The following is a 25,250-nucleotide window of genomic DNA, read 5'->3' as shown; positions in this document are numbered from 1 at the left end:
TATGTCAGTGGTAGAGAAGTTATTGGAAAAGATTCTTAAAGATAGGATTTACTCACATTTGGAAACAAATGGACTTATTAGTGATGGAGAGCATGGTTTGTGAAGGGGAGGTCGTGTCTCACTAATTTCATTGAGTTTTTCGAGGAAGTGACAAACATGATAGATGAGGGAAAGGCAAAAGATGTTGTATACATGGACGTCAGTAAAGCCTTTGACAAGGTGCCTCATGGTAGACTGGTACAAAAGGTGAAGTCACGTGGGGTCAGAGGAGAGCTGGCAAGTTGGATACAGAACTGGCTTAGCACAGAAGACAAGGTAGCAGTAGAGGGTGCTTTTCTGAATGCAAGGCGGTGACTAGCGGTATTCCACGGGGATCAGTTCTGGGGCCTTTGTTGTTCGTGGTGTATATAAATGATTTGGAAGAAAATGTAGCTGGTCTGATTAGTAAGTTCACAGGTGACACACAAATTGGTGGAGTTGCAGAGGGTGAATAGGATTGTCAGAGGATACAGCAGGATGTAAACTGGTTGGAGTCTTGGGTGGAGAAATGGCAGGTGGAGCTTAATCCGGCCAAATGTGAGGTTATGAACTTTGGAAGGTCCAATGCATGTAGGAATTACACAATAAATGGTAGAACTCTTGCGAGTACTGACAGGCAGAGAGATCTGGACGTGCACGTCCACCGATCACTGAAAGTGACAACGCATGTGGATAAAGTGGTCAAGAAGGCATACGGCATGCTGACCTTCATCAGTAGAAGCATTGAATATAAAAATTGGCAAGTCATGTTGCAGCTGTACAGGACCTTGGTTAGGCCTCATTTGGAATATTGTATACAATTCTGGTCACCACACTACCACAAGGGTGTGGATGCTTTGGAGAGGGTACAGAAGCGGTTTACTAGGATGTTGCCTGGTATGGAGGGCATTAGCTATGAGGAGAGGTTAGTTAAACTCGGTCTGTTCTCACTGGAGCGACAGAGGTTGAGAGGCGACCTGATAGAGGTCTACAAGATCATGAATGCCATCGACAGAGTGGATAGTCAGCTGCTCTTTCCTAGAGTAGGAGAGTCAAGTACTAGGGGACATAGGTTTGAAGTGTGTGGGGAAAAGTTCAGAACTGATGTGCGAGGCAAGGTTTTTGACAGAGGGTGGTAAATATATGGAACTCGCTGCCTGGGGAGGTGGTGGGAGTAGGTACAATAGCGGCATTTAAGGGGCATCTAGACCAGAAGTTCTCAACCTTTTTTAACCCATGGACCCCTTTTCCTCTTAATTTTTTTTTGTGGACCCCCATAGCCATTCCACAGAAAAAAAGCTTCTTATATGCGTGGTAAACTAATCCTAAAGTCCATCTACCTTACCGTGAGGGTTGGAAACGGATTAGCGGTATTTTCGTACGTTGCCAAACTTATTCTAATATGAAAAGTAATGAAAAAAACATTTTACTCTAAATTACTCTAAAATTACTCTAAAAATAACCAATTCATATCAAATATACACAGTTTCTAGTGATTACTGTGTTAAATCATTCATTAAACTTGTCAAGGAGAAACGTGGCATAAGCGTCAGGTCAACCGTGGGTATTTACCTCAAGGTAAATTAGATAGATTATAATCTCTCTTTGACCTTTGTCAGTGCGAGAGAGAGAAAGGTGAATATTCATCATGAAAACAAACATTTTTTTCTTCTACTTCATTCTCAGTAATAACAATTGTTCTGAAGTAGAATTGCTCTATGGACCACTAAAATATCACCGTGGACCCCCAATTCGGTATTTGTTTTGTGTGGACCCCCAGTAATGTTACATGGACCCCCAGAGTCCATGTGGACCCCGGTTGAGAACCACTGATCTAGACAAATATATGAATAAGGTGGGAATGGAAGGAAATGGACTCCGTAAGTGCATACGGTTTTAGTTCAGGCAGGTACCATGGTCGGTGCAGGCTTGGAGGTCTGAAGGGCCTGTCCCTGTGCTATATTGTTCTTGATCTTTATGCTGTAGCTACTTTAAGGACCCAGTTGAACAGAATGGGTAGTTCAACGGTGAATTTCTCTGTAACTTGGCTTGGAGACACGAAGCGTTTTTGTGTGTGCATTAGCTGACCAAAAATAAGTCCCAGTGATTTTCAAATAAAAGCAGACAATGCTGGAAATACTCAGCAGGCCTGGCAATATCTGTTCATAAAGATTTGATGTTTCAGGCATTCTTATTCAAGGTTATTTGACCTGAAACATTAAGGGCAGGATTCTCCAAGCCCCGCACCAGGCTGGAGAATTCCCGGAACCGCCCCATGCCACCCCGCGCCAGCACGCGATTCTCCGCAGAGCGGAGAATAGGCGCCATTGGCGCGGCGCCGGTCGCGGGCCGCTCTATGCGGCCGGACTGCCGGTTCTCCGGCCCGGATGGGCCGAGCGGCCGCTCGAAAAAGGCAGAGTCCCACCGGCGCCGTCCACACCTGGTCGCAGCCGGCGGGAACTCTACGCGCAGGGTCAGGGGGCGGCCTGTTGGGGGGGGGGGAGGGGCTCCGATCCCAGGGGAGCCTCCGATGGGGCCTGGTCTGCGATCGGGGCCCACCAGTCGGCCTCTCGCTCTCCGGGCCTATTTTCTTACGCTCCGGCCCCTGAACAGTGGGTAGCACTGTTGCTTATTAGCTCCAGGATTCCAGGTTCGATTCCCGACTTGTGTCACTGTCTGTGTGGAGTCTGCACGTTCTCCCCGTGTCAGCGTGGGTTTCCTCCGGGTGCTCCGATTTCCTCCCACAAGTCCTGAAAGGCGTGTTGTTAGGTGAATTGGATATTTTGAATTCTCCCTCTGTGTACCCGAACAGGCGCTGAAATGTGACGACTAGGGGCTTTTCTCAGTAACTTCATTGCAGTGTTAATGTAAGTCTACTTGTCACAATAAAGATTATTATTATAGTGATATTATAAAAAGATATGGGTGCCGGCCTGTTAGATTATTTGGAGAACAGAAATCCTGTTGTTCGTGTGTTGATTGTTTTAATTTTAAATATTGCTTTTCTTCACCCTTCTTCTCCTGAAGACATTAACTACTTGCTGGTATATCACGAGGGCAAGCTTGTGCAATGGAGGTGTGCTCAAAAATGTTCCCTATTCTTTCGTGGGTGTCAGAATCCCACTAGTACTTAATCCAAATGACAGCTCTTCATACGAGGTTGGCTACGAGTTTCATTAGGCTATTCCATGGAGGACATAGTGTTCAACTCCAATTGAGTGTTTGTCTGACAAATAAACAAGCATATATTCCAGCTGCCAATATTGAGAATCTGGGAGTTTATTTTATCTTTTCTGCCTTATAAACCAGCAAATATTGATGCCAGTTCCAGCATTCCAGCTGAAATCAGCATCGAGTGAATGTTCAAACCAGTAATCTTCCTGATCAGTGTAACGCTCCGTGTAACGCTGAGCAAATACCCAGATATTTCATACTTAGAATATTGCTTTTTATTTGCTATTACTTGTATATTCAACATTATCCCACTGACTTAAAATTCCAAAAATGCAGTAGGAATAGCAGATAGATTAATTTGATTAACAAGAGCTGAAGATATTAAATCTTCAGTTAGATACCACAGCAGAATCGTTGGAATTACCTAACATTTCTACAAGTGCCATATTTTATTTCATATATGCACAGGGTCTCCACCAGCTGCTGAAGTTGACTTGGGAAAGATAAATGCACGCAATCCAATTGATCTGTGGAAGAAAGTATATGAGCGGCTATTTCCTACTGAGGTAACATTGCCATCTATTTGTAAACAAGTGGTCCAATATATTAATTTGCTCCATGGTGATTTCTGCAAACTGCCTTGTAAACCACATTATTTCTTTGTTTAAAGTAGTTTTATTCAAAAGTTTTAACATTTAAAAGCACACAACAGCACAAAGTAAAATGTACATACAAACCTAAACCTGCCTCACCCCCCCCCCCCCCCCCCAGCAGCTGACGGTAACCAACTCATTAAAATGTAGCATAAACGATCCATCTCTTATGGAACCCCTCACTCGCGCCCCCTGCCAAAGCAAATTTCACCTTTTCCAAGTGCAAGAACTCCATTAAATCCCACAGCCACACCAAGACACAGGGTGGAGAGACTGACCTCCACCCCAACAGGACCCACCTGCAAGTGATGAATGAGGCGAAGGCTAAAACATCTCTCCCCACTCCCTTCTGCAACTCCGGCAGGTCTGACACCACGAATATGGTCCCCAGGGGACTGGGCTCTAAATCCACACGCAAGATCACCGCCATGGTACTGAAGAACAACCTCCATAATTTTTCCAACTTCAGGCAGGATCATAACATATGTACGTGATTGGCTGGGCCCCTCCCACACCACTCACAAATATCCTCCACCCCCTCATGCAACCTGCTCATCCTCGTCTTCGTCATATGCGCCCTATGCACTACCTTTAGCTGTATCAACCCCAGCCTCATGCACGAAGTTGAGGTGTTCATCTTCCTCAACACCTCACCACACAGCCCCTTCTCCAGCGCCATCCCCAAATCCTCCTCCCTGATAAATCTTCAGGGCCTGATAATCGACATCCCAAGGTACTGAAAGACCTGGCTCTAGAAATAATGGATGCTTTGGTGGTCATATCTTCCAGGATTCTATAGATTCTGGAAGTTCCTGCAGATTGGAGGGTTTGCAGTCTGTTTTTATGTTCCCTGCAAGCTAACGTTCGTACTCTACTTTCCTCTTAGTAATCAATCTCTTGATCCTTTTTTGCTGAATTCTAAACAGCTCCCAATCCTCAGACCTGTTGTTTTTCTTGGCCGATTTATTTGCTACTTCCTTGGAGCGAATACTATCCCCAGTTTCCCTTGTAAGCCATGGATTGACCACTTTTCCCATTTTACTTTTGTGTCAGACAGTAATAAACAATTGTTATAGTTCCCCCATGCGCTCTTTGAATGTTTACCATTCCTATCCATTGTCATCCCTTTAAGTAATGCCCCAATTGTTCATAGCCAACTCACGCCTCATTTTATAGTAGTTTCCTTTGTTAAGATTTAGGACCTTAGTCTCAGAATCAACTACTTCACTCTCCATTTTGATGAAAAATTCTATCATATTATGGTCGCTCATCCCCAAGGGGTCACGCACAACGAGATTACCAATGATTCCGTCCTCATTACACAATACTCAGTCTAGGATGGTTTGTTCTCTGGTTGGTTCCTCAACATGTTGATCCAGAAAACCATCTCGCATGCATTCTAGGATCCCGCATGCATTCTAGGAATTCCTCCTTTATGGTATTGTGGCTAATTTGATTTTCCCAATCTATAAGCAGATTAAAATCACCCATAATTACAGTTATTCCTTTAACATCTGCGTCTCTAATTTCCTGTTTGAATCCATTCCCAATAATATCGCTGCAGTTTGAGGGTCTAACGTTTTTTCCCATTTGCTGTTTCTCAGCTCTACCTATACAGATTCTGCATTGTCGGAGCTAATATCCTTTCTCACTTTTGTGTTAATTTCCTCCTTAACCAGCAATGTAACCCTTCCTTCTTTTCCTTTTTTGTCTGTCTTTCATAAATACTGAGTAGCCCGAACATTCACTTCCCTTCCCTGGCCACCCTGCAGCCATGTCTCCGTAATTCTGACTATATCATATCCGTTCACATCTATTTGTGCGATTAACTCATCCATTTTATTACAAATGCTCCACGCATTAAGGCACAAAGCTTTGAAGCTTGTCTTTTTAACATTACTAGTCCCGCTCCCAATACTTTTCACCGTGGCCCTGTTTGAATCTGGCTCTTGATTTATTTGCCTATCACTTTTCTTATTCCCCTTTCTGTCTTTTGTTTTTGACCTTATTTCTTCCTCCTCCAACTCCTTGCATAGGTTCCCATCCCCCTGCCATATTAGTTTAAACCCTCCCAAAATACTCTGGCAAATTCTCCCCTAGGACATCAGTCCCAGTCCTGCCCAGGTGTACCCCGCCCAGTTTGTACTGGTCCCATCTCCCCCAGAACCGGTCCCAATGCCCAGGAATCTGAAACCCTATCGCTCACACCATCTCTTCAGCCACATATTTATCCGATATATCCTGCTATTTCTATTCTTACTAGCACATGGCACTGGTAGTAATCTTGAGATCACTACCTTAGAGGTCCGACTTCTCAACCTTCTTCCTAACTCCCTACATTCTGCTTTTAGGACCTCATCCATTTTTTAATCTATGTCGTTGGTAATAATCATCTTTATTAGTGTCACAAGTATGCTTATATTACATTGCAATGAAGTTACTGTGAAAATCCCCTATTCGCCAGACTCCAGCGCCTATTCGGGTACACTGAGGGAGAATTTAGAATGTCTAATTCACCTAAAAAAAACACGTCTTCTGGGACTTGTGGGAGGAAACCGGAGCACCCGGAGGAAACCCACGCAGACATGGGGAGAACATGCAAACTCCGCACTGTGATCCAAGCCGGGAATTGAACCCAGCTCCCTGGCGCAGTGGAGCAATAGTGCTAACCACTGTGCTGCCATGGTACTGTGCTACCGTACTGATGTGTACCAATGACGTAGGTTATTATTGAATTATTGGTTAATTCACTTATATTGGGACTCCGAGGCCCGTAGGTCTGGAATTGACAGTGCCTCCATCCAGGGTGTCATAACAATTGGCATTAAATTACTTTGTTTTTAAAAGAGTCAGAAAGCAGACAGTTTAACAAATTCCCTACAGTGCCTGAATGACAGCCTGAAGTGTCTTTTGGATGGGATGTTAAACCAAAATCCTATCTACATGTTCCATTGACTCAGGTGGATGTTCAAATGCCCATGTCACATTAAAAGAGCAAGGAGTTCAGCCAGTGTTCCGCTTATCTCCCATTTAACTAACTAATTTTAAAAAGGTACATGAATGGTCATTTATCTCATGGCTGTTTATGAGTTGTCGCTGATGAAGATGGCTCCTGTGTTTTCCTGCATAACAGCAATCACAGCACTTCAAATGTAACTCATTGTACAAAGTGCTCTGAAACATTTTAATGTAATGAGTGCAATATAATTACTTTGAAATATTGAGCATCCTATTCAGTGTCACAACAGAAAGTGATAATGTTGTTGAAGGACATCCATATAAAATATCTGCTTATAAACTGCCTTCAACCGGTTCTAAAGTGCCAATGCTAATGTCCAAGGATATGGAGGTTAGGTTATGGGGATAGGGTGGAGTGGACATGGATAAAGTGCCCTTTCGATGGGTTGGTGCAGACTCGAAGTGCCGAATGGCTTCCTTCTGCACTGTAGGTATTCTATTCTATGATTCTAAGTCTGTTGAGAATACCACACATGGAATCCACTTGTGAATAATGACATATTGTACAGAAATTCTGAAACTTCACTAACTTTTGTATTGCTGTTATAGCTATTTAATTTTTTCCTTAATAAATTGTTCTGTATTTATAGAATACTAGCGAATTGAAAGATATTAGGGACCCAGCTAAAGACCCACAATATGCTGAACCTGAAGTGGATACAATGAGGACACAGAAGGATCAGGTAATATACATTATTGGAGCAAGACACTGAGCAGGAATTTCTGGCCGTTCACGCTGACGGGATCTTGTGGTCCGGCCAGTGGCGCATTAACCCGTGGCGGCAAAACGTGTATTCAGTGGGAAACCCTGTGGTAATGGCAAGACCAGAAAAGTTTGCCGTCGTTCACTGGCGAACCGTCCTCCACCACTGCAGAACACACAGGGGAAGGAAAATACTACCCACTAGATTGCCCACTATTTTTGTTTATCTGGCAGACGTTTTGTCCATTCCAGTCCATGCTGCATAAAATTATTAAAATTAGGGCAGCATGGTGGCACAGTGGTTAGCATTGCTGCCTACGGCACTGAGGACCTGGGATCGAATCCCGGCCCTGGGTCACTGTCTGTGTGGAGTTTGCACATTCTTCCCGTGTCTGTGTGGGTTTCGCCCCCACAACCCAAAAGATGTGCAGGATAGGTGGATTGGCCACACTAAATTGCCCCTTAATTGGACAAAAAATAAATAAAATAATTGGCTACCCTAAATTTTTTTTTAATTATTAAAATTAAGAGTACATGATTTCTCAATGAGTAATATAGCTACTCATTGTCAGTTACGAAGAGCCTCCAAACCAAGCTGCTGAGAACTTTGTCTTGCTATGAAACGTTGTGATGTTTTGAAATATTGTGATGCCATGTAATGCCATTTGTTTTTAGGAAGAACATCTGATTCATCATTTCTAGAGCAGAAAGTATTTTTTTTTGTTGAAAGAGGAAATCCAAATAAATTGCTCCTAAACCAACAGACTATTATTTCAGCAAGTCTGCCATTTCCTTACTCTCTGCCAGAGGGAGGGATTTTCCACGCGCCCTCATGGTGTGTTTCTCGGCAGCGGGAGGCAGCCTGCCATTGGCTGGCAAAAGGATCATCTGATCCCGCCACTGTCAGTGGGATTTTCCATTGAATCCACCCCCTGCCACCAGGAAACCCCGCAGCAGGGGTTCGCTGTCAGTGGGACCAGAAGATCCGGCTGGTGAGAATGGCCAGAAAATCCCCCCCCTCCCCCAGTCTCATGCAAATCTGTATTAATACGCCCAAATTCACTTATAATCATAATGATATATTTATAAAATCTTTTGCTGCTATTTTGACATCACTCCTTTTTTCCATCTCCTGTTACTTTCCTTCTATCCATTTGTTTCTGGAGCTCTCCCAGTTGCTCAATCTCCACTTTCTCTTGCATTTTGTAAGCCTGTTAGTTTGATGCTGTTATCTTGTTTGTTGACCATAGTTGCTTAACAACACAAGTGGAGACTTTGCCTTATAGGGATATGTTCTGATTTTGTCTCATATTGTTTACTTTGACTACAATCCCATGTTTGTGAGCTTAACTAACAGCTCAACCCAGTGTACTGATGTCAGTTTATTTCTTATCCTTTTAAAGTTTGCCTTACTTAAATTTCAATTATGTTAGCCAAAGTTTTGCACTTTCTCAAGTGTTATGACAAAATACCTGTGTGAAAATTGTAACTCTGATTCATATCTTAGTAACTGTATCATGAGTTTACTTCTCAGGACATGTTGTACATTAATTGACCAAACTTACTCTTTGAGTTTGACTCATTTCTTAGATCACTTATGCGATAATTACAGAGGTTACTACAGGATTTCTGCAGCAGTTCACATAGTACATTGTCCCCGAGTTACCTTCCTTAAAAGTCAATCGATACTCGATCCAAAGGTTAACTGTATAATCTTTCTTGGATGATAGAGGTTCAGCTAACCCAGTTGGACTGTGAACTCACAATGGACAAATCATTTCATGTAAATTTAGCCTTGAACTAAAGTTTTCAGATCCCTACAAGTTTATAGTCTGTGATTATAATTGGTTGCTTCAGTTCATCTGAATTGTCTTTCTTTTCTCTTTATGGATTTAGTGGGGACCTCATACATATTTAAAATAAATAAATATCAATGGTTCATGTATGGTTAAAGCCTTTTTAACTATTTTTTTTAAAAAATAATTTTTATTGAAATTTTTCGATACAAACATTTACCCCTACTACATTTTAAATTATAACACAACAAATCCCCCCTGGAAAATCCTCCCCACGCCCCCCCCCCCCCCCGCGCTACCAGTCTAGCAACCAAACCGTTTTTCCCTTTCTGCCGATGGCCTCGGGCAGTCATTGCCCGCGACCCCCCGCTGACGTGCTCCCTTCGTTGCTATCCCCCCCCCCCCTCCCCCCCCCCCCCCCCACCCCCCCCCCTTTCTCCCCGGGTTGCTGCTGTTTCGGCCTCCAGTTCCTATCTCTGATCCAGAAAGTCAAGGAAGGGCTGCCACCGCCGGAAGAACCCCCGTACCGACCCTCTCAGGGCGAATTTGATTCTTTCCAATTGGATGAAGCTTGCCATGTCGTTTAACCAGGTGTTAACACTTGGTGGCCTTGTGTCCCTCCACTGAATCAAGATCCTTCTCCGAGCTACCAAGGACGCAAAGGCCAATATTCCGGCCTCCCCTGCCTCTTGTACTCCTGGCTCCACCCCAACCCCAAAAATCGCTAGCCCCCACCCTGGTTTGACCCTGGTTCCCACCACTCTCGATACCGTCCCCGCCACCCCCTCCCAGAACTCTTCCAGTGCCGGGCACATCCAGAACATATGTACATGGTTCGCAGGGCTTCCCGAACACCTAACACACCTGTCCTCACCCCCGAAGAACCGACTCATCCTAGTCCCCGTCATATGGGCTCTATGCAGCACCTTAAATTGGATGAGGCCCAACCTTGCGCACGACGACGACGAATTGACCCTCTCTAAGGCATCCGCCCATGTCCCATCTTCTATCTGCTCTCCCAGCTCCGCTTCCCACTTGTCTTTCAGCTCCTCTATCGATACCTCCTCCACCTCCTGCATTATTTTGTAGATGTCCGAGACCTTCCCTTCTCCGACCCAGACCCCTGACAGCACCCTATCACTCACCCCTCTATCGGGAAGCAAGGGAAATCCTTCCACCTGTCGTCTGGCAAATGCCTTCACCTGCAGGTATCTAAACGTGTTCCCCGGGGGGAGCTCAAATTTCTCCTCCAGCTCTCCCAGGCTCGCAAACCTCCCCTCTATGAACATGTCCCTCAGTTGCCTGATGCCCGCCCTGTGCCAGCTCTGGAATCCCCCGCCAGTGTTCCCCGGGACAAATCTGTGGTTCCCTCTCAGTGGCGCCGCCATCAGACCCCCCACTTCCCCCCTGTGTCGCCTCCACTGCCCCCAGATTTTAAGGGTGGCCGCCACTACCGGACTCGTGGTATACCTTGTGGGGGGGAGCGGCCATGGTGCCGTTACTAGCGCCCCCAGGCTTGTATTGCCGCAGGACGCCCTCTCCATACGTTTCCAAGCTGCCCCCTCCCCCTCCATCACCCACTTGCGCACCATTGATGCGTTCGCCGCCCAGTAGTACCCGGAAAGATTGGGTAGCGCTAATCCTCCACTGTCCCTACTCCGTTCCAAGAAAATCCTTCTCACTCTAGGGGTGCCATGTGCCCACACATAGCCCATAATGCTGCTAGTTACCTTCTTGAAGAAGGCCCTGGGGAGAAAGATGGGCAAGCACTGGAACAGAAACAAGAACCTCGGGAGGACTGTCATTTTGACTGACTGCACCCTCCCTGCTAGCGACAGCGGTACCATGTCCCACCTCTTGAACTCCTCCTCCATCTGCTCCACCAGCCTTGAAAAGTTCAGCTTGTGGAGGGTCCCCCAGTTCCTTGCCACCTGCACCCCTAAGTACCTGAAGCTCTTTACTGCTCTCTTAAAGGGGAGCCGCCCAATTCCCTCCCCCTGATCTCCCGGGTGTATCACAAAGACCTCACTTTTACCCACATTTAATTTATATCCCGAAAAGTCCCCAAACTCCGCTAGTATTTCCATTACCTCCGGCATTCCCCCTTCCGGGTCTGCCACATACAACAACAAATCATCCGCATAGAGTGATACCCGATGTTCCTCCCCTCCCCTTGTCAGTCCTCTCCACCCCCCTGAACCCCTCAGTGCCATCGCCAACGGTTCGATCGCTAATGCAAATAGTAAGGGGGATAGGGGGCATCCCTGCCTGGTACCTCGATGGAGCCCAAAATACTCTGACCTCCTCCCGTTTGTAACCACACTCGCCATCGGGGCCGAATACAGCAGCTTCACCCTCTTGATAAATCCCTCCCCAAACCCAAACCGTTCCAGCGTCTCGCACAGGTATTCCCACTCCACCCTATCGAATGCCTTCTCCGCATCCAGTGCTACCACTATCTCAGCCTCCCCCTCCACTGCTGGCATCATAATCACATTCAACAGTCTCCGGACATTTGTGTTAAGTTGTCGTCCCTTTACGAACCCCGTCTGGTCCTCATGGATTACCCCTGGCACACAATCCTCTATTCTGGTTGCCAGGACCTTTGCCAACAGTTTGGCATCTACATTCAAGAGGGAGATAGGCCTGTAGGACCCGCACTGCACAGGGTCTTTGTCCCGCTTCAGGATCAAGGAGATCAGGGCCTGTGACATTGTCGGGGGCAGAACCCCCCCCCTCTCGCGCCTCATTGAAGGCTCGCACCAGCACTGGACCCACCAAGTCCACATACTTCTTATAAAATTCCACCGGGAACCCATCCGGCCCCGGCGCCTTCCCCGCCTGCATCTGGCCTATCCCTTTAACTAGCTCCTGCATCTCTATCGGTGCCCCCAGCCCCTCCACCCGTTCCTCCTGGACCTTTGGGAACCTCAATCTATCGAGGAAGTTCTCCATTCCCCCCCTCCTCCTGGGCGGCTCAGACCGGTACAATTCCCTGTAGAAATCCCTGAAGACCCCGTTCACCTCTTGCCCCTTCTGCACTACGTTCCCTCCCTTCTCTCTCACTCCCCCAATCTCTCTGGCTGCATCTCGCTTGCGCAGCTGGTGTGCCAGCATCCTGCTCGCCTTTTCCCCGTACTCATAGACCGCGCCCTGTGCCCTTCTCCATTGCGTCTCCGCCTTCCTAGTGGTCAGTAGGTCAAACTGGGCCTGTAAACTGCGCCGCTCCCTCAACAGCCCCTCCTCTGGTGTCTCCGCATATCTCCTGTCCACTTCTATAAGTTCCCCCACCAGTCTCTCCCTCTCCTGCCTCTCCTTCCTTTCTCTGTGTGCCCTTATGGAGATCAGCTCTCCTCTGATCACTGCTTTCAGGGCCTCCCAGACTATCCCCACCTTCACCTCGCCCGTGTCGTTCGTGCCCAGATATCTCTCAATGCCCTTCCGGACCCTTCCGCACACCTCCTCGTCCGCCAGCAGCCCCACATCCAGGCGCCACAACGGGCGCTGGTCCCGTGCTTCCCCCAGTTCTACCTCTACCCAGTGTGGTGCATGGTCCAAAATCGCAATGGCCGAGTACTCCGTGTCCTGCACTCTCGAAATCAGCCCCCTGCTCAGTACAAAAAAGTCTATTCTGGAGTACACCCTGTGGACGTGGGAGAAAAAAGAATACTCCCTCGCCCTTGGCCTGCCAAATCTCCAAGGGTCTACCCCCCCCCATCTGCTCCATGAACCCCCTTAGCACCTCTGCCGCTGCCGGCCTCCTATTCGTCCTGGAACTCGATCTGTCCAGCCCAGGGTCGAGCACTGTATTGAAGTCCCCCCCCATGATCAGGCCCCCTGCCTCCAGACCCGGAATGAGGCCCAACAGGCGCCTCATAAAACCCGCGTCATCCCAATTCGGGGCATACACATTCACCAGCACCACATTCTCTCCCTGCAGCCTACCCTTCACCATCACGTACCTACCCTCCTTATCTGCTACCACCTGCGCCGCCACGAACGACACCCTCTTTCCCACCAAAATCGCCACCCCCCGGTTCTTTGCGTCCAAGCCTGAGTGGAACACCTGTCCCACCCACCCCCTTCTCAGGCGTACCTGGTCTACTACTCTCAAGTGAGTCTCCTGCAACATTGCCACATCCGCCTGCAGTCCCTTTAGGTGTGAAAAAACCCTTGATCTCTTGACCGGCCCATTCAGCCCCCTCACGTTCCAAGTAATCAACCGGGTCGCGGAGCGACCCGTCCCTTTCCCCTGTCTATTAGCCATGTCCTGTCCCCTGTTCGCCCCGGGTCGACCCTCCCCTTCTGACCCGTTCCCCATGGCGATGGCCCCTCCCCCTCTCTCCTCCCGTTCTTCCCTTCCCGTCCTCGGCCTTTCCAGCAGCAACCCGGTATCCCCCCCTAACCCCCCCTCCCCCCCCCCCCCCCCCCCCCGGCTAGGACCCCTCCTAGCCGCGGTGTATCCACCATCGTACTCCCGAGAGTCAGCTGGTTTTCGCTGACCCGGCTGCCCCTGCCACACTCCGACTCCTCCCGATGTGGGGGGGGAGGGGCCTCCCCCCCCCCCTTGCCATCCCTCTCTGACCCCGCTTCAGCGCGGGAAAAGCCGCCATTGCTGGCCACACCCCACTCTTCTCTCCTCCCCCTTCCTCCGTCCCGCGCGCGGGAAACAGGGGAAAGCCCGCGCTTTCGCCCGGCCACACCCTACCCCGCCATCTTCAATTCCACCCCCGTCCCCATCCAAGCCCATAAAAAAGCCCCCTTAAAACGAGAGGAAGAAAAAAGAGAAAAAGAAAACACGCATAACCAACTTGCACCCCCCCCGTCCCGCCTCCCCAACTTAACAATATAACAATATAAATCTTTTTAACTATTTTTAAGGTACAGCACGGTACAGACCTCAAGGGCAGCACGGTAGCACAGTGGATAGCACTGTGGCTTCACAGTCCCAGGTTCGATTCCCCGCTGGGTCACTGCCTGTGTGGAGTCTACACGTTCTCCCCGTGCCTGCGTGGGTTTCCTCCGTGTGCTCCGGTTTCCTCCCACATTCAAAAACGTGCAGGTTAGGTGGATTGGCCACGCTAAATTGCCCTTAGTGACCAAAAAGGTTGGGAGGGGTTATTGGGTTACAGGGATAGGGTGGAAGTGAGGGCTTAAGTGGGTTGGTGTAGACTCGATGGGCTGAACGGCCTCCTTCTGCACTGTATGTTCTATGTTTCTTTGTTTCCACTGTTTGCCCAGAACAGATGTACCACATTCCTAGCTATATGTCCTGTGACTTCTAATTTCATTTTGTAAACTGTACATAGGAGGCAAATCAGCAGATTATAATGATTTATCCCATCTTTTGGCAGTTAGCGATCTGATGCTGTTTTCAGGTTAACAATTCTGTATTGCACACATTAGAACATAGAACAGTACAGCACAGAACAGGCCCTTCGGCCCTCGATGTCGTGCCGAGCAATGATCACCCCACTCAAACCCACGTATCCACCCTATACCCGTAACCCAACAACCCCCCCTTAACCTTACTTTTTAGGACACTACGGGCAATTTAGCATGGCCAATCCACCTCAACAATTATTGCTCTTTGGTACCCTCTCGGGTGTACTTGTCAGAATGGTGGTGAGCAGTGTCAATTTCACTTTAAGATAACCAAAATGATTAACCTGTAATAGGTGCAATAATAGCAGCTATTATAATAGCACCTGTGCAAGATAGCAAAAGAACTTCCTCATAACCTTTAGTAACCTATTGAATTATCTCTTGTTGATGCATGGTATGAATTGCATGCTTAACATTTGTGCACATTGATTTACACAGTAAAAGTGCAGTGTACAAACCAGATTCACAGCTTTGACGGATGGATATATAGAACATACAGTGCAGAAGAAGGCCATTCAGCCCATCGAGTCTGCTCCGACCCACTTTAGCCCTCACGTCCTCATTATCCCCTTAACCCAATAACCCCTCCTAACCTTTTTGGTCACTAAGAGCAATTTTATCATGGCCAATCCACCAAACCTGCACATCTTTGGACTGTGGGAGGAAACCAGAGCACCTGGAGGAAACCCGCGCAGACACGGGGAGAACTTGCAGACTCCGCACAGACAGTGACCCAGCGGGGAATCGAGCCTGGGACCCTGGCGCTGTGAAGCCACAGTGCTATCCACTTGTGCTACCGTGTTGCCCACATATGGATGGATATATGTCAGTCAATGCTATTTAATCCAAGATTTCTATATATTGAGATCTGTAGTCATCAGTTTTAATAGAAGGTAGGAGCAAGCAAATTAAACTTGGGATCTTCCACATCATAGCATTTGATTTTTGACTAGATTTAAGGAATATTGGCTAAATAACAAGTTCAGCCTTAATCCAGGATCCAAATTCGTGAAAAAGGTACTTACAGAAAGGCCTCTCTTTCCAGAAGTATAATTGTTCCTTATTTCTTATTCAGTCCCATATAAATCTTTTAAGGGTTTTATTGTTACTTAGTGTGGCTAACATTAAGGGCTGTATTCAGCAATAAATGTAACGATAGTTTAAAAATGTCATGGAAGTCTGCTTCTGTTGAAGAAGTGTTTATAACCAATTAATGTTAAAACAACTTAACAGGTATTTTGCGGCATTCTAAGCTTTCTGGTGTGATGGGATTTAGACCCACGACTCCATACAAAATGAGCTATAAGCAATTGTAGTTTGCCTGTCCATTGTAGAATCCACTTTTATTCCATTGATTTTGAAGTAATGAACATTAGGCAGTTTCTCTAATGTGTGGTAGATCTGCTTCACCCAGAAGATTAAAATTTATCACTAGATCTCCAACCTTTGCAAAGTTATTCAATGGAGCATAGTGAGCGAAGAACAAAGTAAGAAGAATTGCCTGAAGACAAACCCTATGCTGCTCTCGTGGTTATAAAGCAACACAGATAAAGAACTGGTAACATGTTAGTTCAATCTCCTTTGGGTTTAGAGAAAAACATTAACTCACCATACCACGGAAGACTTACAGCAATTATATCAATTATATCTAATTAAATCTCCAAATACATTGCTTACATGAAAATGTAGTTTTCCATTTTTGAGTTTGTATGTTGTCTTTTCCCAGCAATTGTCTTCTTGCCTGAGTCTATGTTGTCATTGGAGTCTTCCTGTACTAAGTTATCGCATCTTGTAAAAGTATGATTACACCACTTACTGGGAGGGCAGCGCTTTGTTGAAAATAAAATTGTCTTTGATTGTAGTGCTGAAATATATGCTGAATTAAGGTTGGGGAGCATTGCACCAGCGCACCCACCACATATATACAACATTATTTCAAAATTCTGTAGCACTCTGAAATTGAGCATTGGAGGATTTCAGTAGCAATTCTGATGCATCTGCCCCTCTCTGATTCAACTCTGTTTAGAAATACTGGACTGTGAGTTGTTATCATTTGTCTTTTTTTTAAACTATTACTGAATTATTCAGCTGTTTTTAGTACTAATTGTTGCTAAACTAAATGATAATCCTCTAATTTTATTTTATCTTAATTTTATCTTTTCAGGAGCTTGAGCAATATAAAAGAAATGCTTCCAAATCATGGAAAGAGATGCAATTTGACACACGGAGATAATTTTACCTTCAGTATTTATATGCAGCATTTTAGCTTTGAAAATGCATAATTTTGTATATTTTGAAATGAAATATATTTTCACTGAGTATTTATTTCCAAAAGGCACTGAGTGCTCCAAGCATTTTACCCATCACTTTTTATATTTATATATTTTAGTGTTATTTCAGTGATTATTTTTCTGAACTTTTTTCATGTTTAGTAATTGTGTATTCAATATGACAAGGGTTTGTTTATTTAGTGTATATTTTAAAAATACATTTGTAGATCTGTACATTTTGTGACATTCAATGTCAAAGAATTGTCACTAAGTAAGGAGAAGACGTGTATAACCACATTAGCCAGAAGCACACGATTAGAACAACATGCAACACTCATGTAAGCTTATTTCAAAATGTAATAAATCTTGGTGCTTGGAAAGTTTTTAAACTAAGTGTATATGATTCAAATTAATCAGCTATAATAAGGTGACAAAATGTATTAGTTTTCAAGGAGATGTTGGCTGTGGAACAGCAGAAGCATAACAACAGATCTCCTGCTTACCTTCCACAATGAAAATGTTGCATGATGCAAGGAAGTGGACGAAAAAATGACCAGAGAACGCGTGACAAATAAAAAAGGGTAATCCAAACTTGTATAGCTGAATGGTAAGGCTACATGTGGAATATCCTATTCGTTGTTTGCATTCACCCTTCAAAGTGACTCGGATGCACTGAAAGAGGTTGGAGAAAAGCAAGAAGGATAATTCCGATAATGGAGCTCCAACTTGTGTTTGGTCAAATTGGCAAAGTATATGAAAAATAATGCAGCAAGTGTATGCTCTCTATAGAGTTATTAACAATTACAGATGTACTGGACCCGGGCTCTCGGGTGGCCATGTTCGGGTTGTCAGACCAGCCGGGGTTGAAAACGGGTGCGGAGGCAGATGTAGCCTTCGCCTCGTTGATCGCCTGAAGGCGGATCCTGTTGGGATGGAGAGCAGCCTCTCCACCCTGTGCCCTGGCATGGCGGGGGCACCTGTTGGAATTCTTGACTCTTGAGAAGGTTAAGTTTGAACTGAGCAGAAGGATGGAGGGGTTCTACAAGTCATGGGCATTATTAATTATGCACTTTCAAGAATTGGATAACATCGAACATTGGTGGGGGCTGGTTGGGAGACTATATGTGTTAATGGTGACTATGGGGGATTCCTGATTCCTTTTTGTTATTTGTGTATGTTAACATGCGGGCAGTTGTTTGGGGGTTGGTGGGAGGATAGGATTGTTGTTGCTATGGGGATTGAAATTATATTCGTTACTGCTTATTGTTTATTGTTGGTGGGTGCAAATTTGGGAGAAAATGTGAAAAAGGAGAATAAAAATATTTTTTTAAAACAATTACAGATGTAAACAGTTCCAGCAGTCAGTACTGAATGCTGAAGCCAATTACCATATTCCTTCCGCCATTGTTGAGATTAGCTGATTTTTGATACACCTGTATATTTTAATATCCTCCAATACGGCATATAGTAGGGTAATAGGGATCCATAAGATATAGGAGCAGAATTAGACCATCGCGACCGTTCTGCCATTCGATCATGGCTGATACGAGACCTCTGACCTAGAGGCATAGAGAAATGAGAGCAGAGAACCTTACCTTGGGCTCACTACTATACTGGCATATATCTATCATAAATGTTTTACACATAAGAAACAAATAAAGATTGCATTTATGAAAAGCACTTCCCATGACCCTACTATCCTAATATATGCTATATTGGAGGATGTTAAAATACACAGGTGTTAAATCAACTAATATCAATAAATGGAAAGGAATATGGTAATTGGCTTCAGCAATAGAGCTATCTAGTACCTTCTGTTGGAGCTATTTACATCTGGAGCTGTTAATACTATATATAGCATGGACATATCAAAGGGCTTTAAGAATTACTTATTGTAATAAAAGCAAGACTAAGGAAAGCCTCATAGAATAGTCCATTGCATGTTAACTATCAAAACAAATCCCAAGAGAATTATAATAATACTGACTGACAAAACTTCATCTGAACAGATAACAAAATGTAACTTAAATGGATTGGATAACAGTTTTAGTTTGTATGTATATGTTCACATAGTTAAATCACACTTATCATTAAAATTAAATTTATTGGTCTAGTAATAATGTGTTCTATTTGGAAACACATTTTCAAAATAGTTGCAATGTTGGTAATCACATTTGCTGAATATCACATTAAATAATACATCTGTGTACAACTTAAACCTGTCTCACGGATTGAAAGCAAATCTTTATTGAAAAAGCATGGCCAACCAGCAGCATTAATTCTGTTTTATCTATAAGACAAAAGCCAAGTTTTTCAAATAGCCTTGTGACATCATTGTGCCACAGAATGTATGGAAATGGGCTAATGGTCAAAATTTCTCAAAAACTTTACGACCATCATGCTATATTGTCATTTGTCAGTCTTGATGCAACAGTTCAGTGCTAGAGAAGCACACCACTGATCATTTTTCATTTGAATGTTACAAGAGGTTCCAATTCCTAGTCGGTTTGAACGAAAAGGATGTCTGCCACCTCTTAATTGGTCAGTGAGTTTGTTAAAAAGTTAATCCATACTGACCGAGAACATCCTACGTTTGATCCTCAGTCTTTGCTGAGTTACTAGATCTTGGCTGAAGCGACGAGAAAGGGGGGAAATCAGACAGGGCTCTTCCTCTCTCTCTTTGTCCCTCGTAGAAATGAATATTTGAGGACAGAATTAGATTTGACTGGGCTGTCGTGCGAGCTGCGTTGACTAGCCTGACAATATTGACTGTCAGCACTCTCAGGTGAATAATGGTGATTCAAGTATGGGAAGGCAAAGTACCCCAGCAGGTGAGGTGTATGGAATGCAGAAAATTGAGCAGAAGGTCTAATTTCCTCACATTATTTCAGGAGTGTTAGTACTTCAAGTTGCAGCTCTTTGTTCTCACTACCTCTGGATGATTAAATCTCTGATCTTGAAACTAAAAATGCCGAGGAAAACTAGAGCAGGCAAGAAAGCATACAGCATTAGAAAATCAAACACAAATCTGGAAGGTGCCCCGGGGTATATTGAATCAAGATACTGAATCCCTTGTGTAAACCAGCAGGGAACATTTGTGGTGTTAGACGATGACTGTTCACCTGTGGATATAAATATCAAACATAATTGGTCACAAATGATTCTGAACCTCAGGTAATATATTAGAAATATAATTTGTATGAACTTCTGCCTGCCATGTAATAAATATTCAATAGTACGCACAGGTATTTTATGTATGTTAAGACATAGATTGGTGCAATTACTTTGGGAGATAGAAGATCACGAAGGCATAAATGCTTTTCCAAGAAATTACCTTTTATTATTTCAGAGATCACAGATGGGATTTAACGAGCCTGTTCCCTGAGGAGGCAAATCCCGTTATGGCCGCTAAATCTCACAAGAGGATCTTATAGAAACATTTAAAATTATGAAGGGAATAGATAGGATAGATGCGGGCAGGTTGTTTCCACTGGCGGGTGAAAGCAGAACTAGGGGACATAGCCTCAAAATAAGGGGAAGTAGATTTAGGACTGAGTTAGTAGATTTAGGACTGAGTTTAGGAGGAACGTCTTCACCCAAAGGGTTGTGAATCTATGGAATTCCTTGCCCAGTGAAGCATTTGAGGCTCCTTCATTACATGTTTTTAAGGTAAAGATAGATAGTTTTTTGAAGAATAAAGGGATTAAGGGTTATGGTGTTCAGGCCAGAAAGTGGAGCTGAGTCCACAAAAGATCAGCCATGATCTCATTGAATGGCGGAGCAGGCTCGAGGGGCCAGATGGCCTACTCCTGCTCCTAGTTGTTATGTTCTTATAACGGGATTTGTGGCAGCAAGATCTCAATTTAACATTTTCCCACCCCCGCCGGTGACATAAATCAGCGTCAACCTGATTTCCATACATAATATTTTAAAATATACTTACCGGACTTGACACCGTAACATTCGCCCATGCCTTATCCTCCCACCCAGATGGTGTGACATCCCACCAGCGAGAATCACTACTGGTTTTCAAAAATGAGAGCCAGTCATGATGACTATGCCAGGGGTGGGTAGTGGGAGACATGGGCACTGCCAGGGCACAGTGCCAGTTCGACTCTGAAGTGGGCTCTGGCAAAGGAGTAACACTCTCCATGGGGGAGGGGGGAAGAGTTCCTCCTTATGCCTCATATGTGGTGGAGAGGGGAAAGCCCCAATGACAAGGGGGGATAGTGCCTCATGATACTTCCGTGGTGGCAGGCAGGGTCAGGTAGAGTGGACCCCAATACTTCCGTAGTGGGGCAGGTTCTCCATGTCTCTGGAGGGGTTAGGAGAACTTACTTTTTTTTTAAATTTAGATTACCCAATTATTTTTTCCAATTAAGGGGCAATTTAGTGTGGCCAATCCACCTACTCTGCACATTTTTGGGTTGTGGGGGCGAAACCCACGCAGCCACGGGGGGGGGGGGGGGGAACTTACTTTAAATGCAGATCAGGGTGCTCTTTAAAGATGGTGCCTCGATCCCTGTGGAGTCAGCCTCGCTGGCTCTAACAAGCCTCACCCCACCAGAGCGACGGTGCAAACCACGCCTCCAGATGTTCTATGCACCAAGTGCCAGAAAATCTGGTCTGAAAACTCGGCTATGTTTCTGGAGCGAAACACACCAATTTTCAGTCAGACCCTGACACGTTGCCAGTTTTTGGTAAAATTCCATCCAATATGTAATTGTTTTTCAAAAACTAAGATATCTAATGTACATTATAAATCTGATATTTTTATTTGTATGATCATATAACCATCAGATGTAGGAGCAGAAAGTAGGCCACTTGACCCATCGAGTCTGCTCCGCCATTCAATTAGATCATGGCTGATCTGATATAATCCTCAACTCCACTTTCTGGCCTTATTCCATAACCCTAGATTCCCTTACTGATAAAGATCTGTCCATCTCAGTTCCGGTGGTGGCCATGGAGTAGTCGCAGACAGGCAACTCTGACTCAAACGTGTTGGTTTGAGCTCTTTTTACCTGAAAGTAGGGTAATTTCGACAAGCAAGTGTAGCTGAAGGTGTGGAGGAGAAGTCGTTCCACCCCCACCCTCCTTCCCGCCATAAGTGGCATGTCTATTGGTTACCAGACCTGGCAGAAAAAGGTTAAAGACCCGGCCAAGGAACTGGAGGAAACCTGTGGTGCAGTAGCAATTGCGAAGATGGTGGAGGGGGAAGGATTGTTGTAAGTTGGAAAGCCCCAGCTGGAGCAGCTGATGGTGTCAATAAGAGAAGAATTCCACCACCAAAATGTGATGCATGAGGATCGGCCGAAGGCCATCGGGGGAGGGATAGTAGCCCTGTAAGGATCGATGGAGTGAGTTGATTAATGTCTGGGGGCACAGGGTCGCCAATTTGGGGGGGTGGAGAAGGTGATGCCTGACCACAGTGATTGGGTGATGGCATTTGAGGCAGAGATGGAGCTCCTGGGAGACCTTTGCCAGTCGCTAAGGGCAAAGGTAGAGGAGCAGTAGAACAGGTCCAGAAGGCAGAACCTGTGTATCGTTAGCCTGTCTGAGGGTGTGGAAGGTACAAATGCCATGAGATATTTTTCAAGGATGGTGGTGGAGCGGGTTGTGGACAGGGCACACAGATTCCCAAGGCAGAAGCCAAGGGTGGGGGATCAGCAGCGGGTGGTTATTGTGAGGTTCCATAAGTTTGTGGAGAAGGAAAAGATCCTGCGTAGGCCAGGGAGAAGCGGAACTGCGAATGGGAGGGGAACTGGGTCCAAATACATCAAGATATCAGCGGAGCAGGCGAAGAGGCGTGCCGTGTTTAACAAGGCCAAAATGGTGCTATACCGAAGGCGGATTCAGTTTGAGGTACGGTACCCGGCAAAACTGTGGATGATTTGATGGTCAAGGTACTACTTTGAAACCCCAGAGGAGATCAATGACTTCATCAGAGACCATAAATTAGGGGAGAACTGAAAGTTGAAGGGAGACGGAGGAGCTGGAATAGCAGCGATCAGAAGATGCCAGTACTGTGGGGGTCAGGAGGGGGGGCTTATTTCGGGTTGGGTGATTTTGTCATTGTTGTTTGTTAGGGGACAATAAGTTTGTAAGGGAGTAACTGTTTCCCCCCCTCCCACCATCTGTAGTGGTTTTCTTTTGGAGGGGAGTGACCTGTAGTTTTGGATCTGTCTTTGTTTGTGCGGGGAAGGGTGGGGTCCACCGGGAGCCATTTTCATAGATGAAGGAGGGTAAGGTGTGGGGAGGAGTGAAGGGGTAAAGGAGTGGGTAGGAACCTTCGGGCAGGAGCTGCCACGCTGGCAGTAATGCTGGTGAACGGAAGTGAGGTGGGAGAGGTGGCCTTGAAAGATGACCAAATGGGGGGGATGCAACGTGGAAGTGTTGGAGACTGAGTGGTTGTGGGCGGAGAAGGGAGCCATCTTGGATACACCTGATTCAGGGCAAAATCAAAGAAAGTAGAATAAGAAGGGGATGATGGCTGATAGTAGAGAGGATTGGAGGTGTAAGCCTCCGGTAAGGTTTGTAACATGGAATGTAGAGGACTGAATGGGCCGCTGAAGAGGTCTCGGGTTTTCGCGCACTTGAGGAGTTTGAAGGCGGGAATGGTCTTTCTGCAGGAGACACATCTCTGCGTGAAGGATTAGGTCAGGTTGTCAAAGGGATGGGTGAGTCAGGGGATGGCTATCCTGCTGAGCAAAAGGACGGGGTTGGTAGGGGCCAAGGAAGTACGAGATGACGGGGAAGGAAGTGGGGCACCTAAGGAGGGCGAGGAGGTTGCAGTACGAATATGGAGAGAAGATGAGCCGTATGCTGGCCCAGCAGATAAGGAGGCAGGCCATGTCCAGTGAAATTCTGAGGGAGAGGACAGGTAAGGGGGAGGTAGTGTCTGAGCCGGGGAAGATTAATGAGGCGTTGAGGGAGCATTGTGAAAAGTTGTATCGTGCTGAGCTGGGTGGTAAAGAAGGGGATTTGGGGCAGTTTTTGGACGAGTTGTAATTCCCAAGGCTGGATGTAGAGAGGAGGTAGGCACTGCAGGAACCTAGGGCTGGGACAGCTGATAGATCCTCATAAGGGGGGTGAAGTTGGGGAAGGCCCTAAGACCGGATGGCTACCCGGCAGAGTTCTATAAAGTGTGCGCGACGGAGTTGGCACCACATTTTCATGGGCTGTTTAGCGAGGCGCTGGAGAAGGTGGAGTTACCAGAGACATTGACACAGGTGTCGATCACACTAATCACGAAGAAGGGGAAGGAAGGACCTGTTGGAGTGTGGATCATATAGGCCCGTTTCACTGCTAAACACAGATGTGAAAGTGTTGGCACATTAGTGGCGGGGAGGATTGGATTGGATTTTGTTTGTTTAGGGGCAGCAGGGTAGCATGGTGGTTAGCATAAATGCTTCACAGCTCCAGGGTCCCTGGTTCGATTCCCGGCTGGGTCACTGTCTGTGTGGAGTCTGCACGTCCTCCCCCTGTGTGCGTGGGTTTCCTCCGGTTGCTCCGGTTTCCTCCCACAGTCCAAAGATGTGCGGGTTAGGTGGATTGGCTATGCTAAATTGCCCGTAGTGTCCTAATTAAAGTAAGGTTAAGGGGGGGGTTGTTGGGATACGGGTATAGGGTGGATACGTGGGTTTGAGTAGGGTGATCATGGCTCGGCACAACATTGAGGGCCGAAGGGCCTGTTCTGTGCTGTACTGTTCTATGTATTGTCACAGTGAAAAAGTATTTTTCTGCGAGCAGCTCAGAGATCATTAAGTACATGAAAAGAAAATAAATAGATGACAGGGCAACACAAGGTACACAATGTAACTACATAAACACCAGCATCGGGTGAAGCATACAGGGGTGTAGTGTTAATCAGGTTAGCCCATAAAAGGGTCGTTTAGGAGTCTGGTAATAGTGGGGAAAAGTTGTTTTTGAGCCTGTTCGTGCGTGTTCTCAGATTTTTGTAGCTCCTGCCCGATGGAAGGAGTCCTACACGATGGGAGGATGCGTTCCGAAGACGGTTGCAGAGGGCCAAACAGGTTTCGTAAAGGGCAGGCAGCTTTCCAGTAACATCTGGAAGCTATTAAACGTGATCAATTTTTAATTTTTTTAAATATAAATTTAGTGTACCCAATTCATTTTTTTCCAATTGAGTAATTTTAGTGTGGCCAATCCACCTAGCCTGAGCATGCACATCTTTTGGGTTGTGGGGGCGAAACCCATGAAAATATGGGAA

General features: G+C 45.8%; 2 protein-coding genes across 5 annotated transcripts in view; one reads left to right on the top strand and one right to left on the bottom strand.

Moving 5' to 3' along the window:
- The window catches only part of dync2li1 (dynein, cytoplasmic 2, light intermediate chain 1), a 49,225-nt gene extending 31,825 nt beyond the window's left edge, over positions 1-17,400 (top strand). For both annotated transcript variants that reach the window (XM_038813631.1, XM_038813624.1), the window contains 3 exons: positions 3,661-3,758; positions 7,454-7,546; positions 16,912-17,400. In XM_038813631.1, the coding sequence (XP_038669559.1) occupies positions 3,661-3,758; positions 7,454-7,546; positions 16,912-16,980 (260 nt within the window). In that variant the 3' untranslated portion in view covers positions 16,981-17,400. The remainder of the gene's footprint in view (positions 1-3,660; positions 3,759-7,453; positions 7,547-16,911) is intronic.
- Positions 17,401-19,101: 1,701 nt separating this feature from the next.
- The window catches only part of abcg5 (ATP-binding cassette, sub-family G (WHITE), member 5), a 38,602-nt gene continuing 32,453 nt past the window's right edge, over positions 19,102-25,250 (bottom strand). For all 3 annotated transcript variants that reach the window (XM_038813615.1, XM_038813599.1, XM_038813608.1), the window contains one exon: positions 19,102-20,139. In XM_038813615.1, the coding sequence (XP_038669543.1) occupies positions 19,946-20,139 (194 nt within the window). In that variant the 3' untranslated portion in view covers positions 19,102-19,945. The remainder of the gene's footprint in view (positions 20,140-25,250) is intronic.

This window comes from Scyliorhinus canicula, chromosome 1 (genome assembly GCF_902713615.1).
Source record: "Scyliorhinus canicula chromosome 1, sScyCan1.1, whole genome shotgun sequence".
Lineage (NCBI taxonomy): Eukaryota > Metazoa > Chordata > Chondrichthyes > Carcharhiniformes > Scyliorhinidae > Scyliorhinus > Scyliorhinus canicula.
This window is presented reverse-complemented; position numbering and strand designations above follow the sequence as displayed.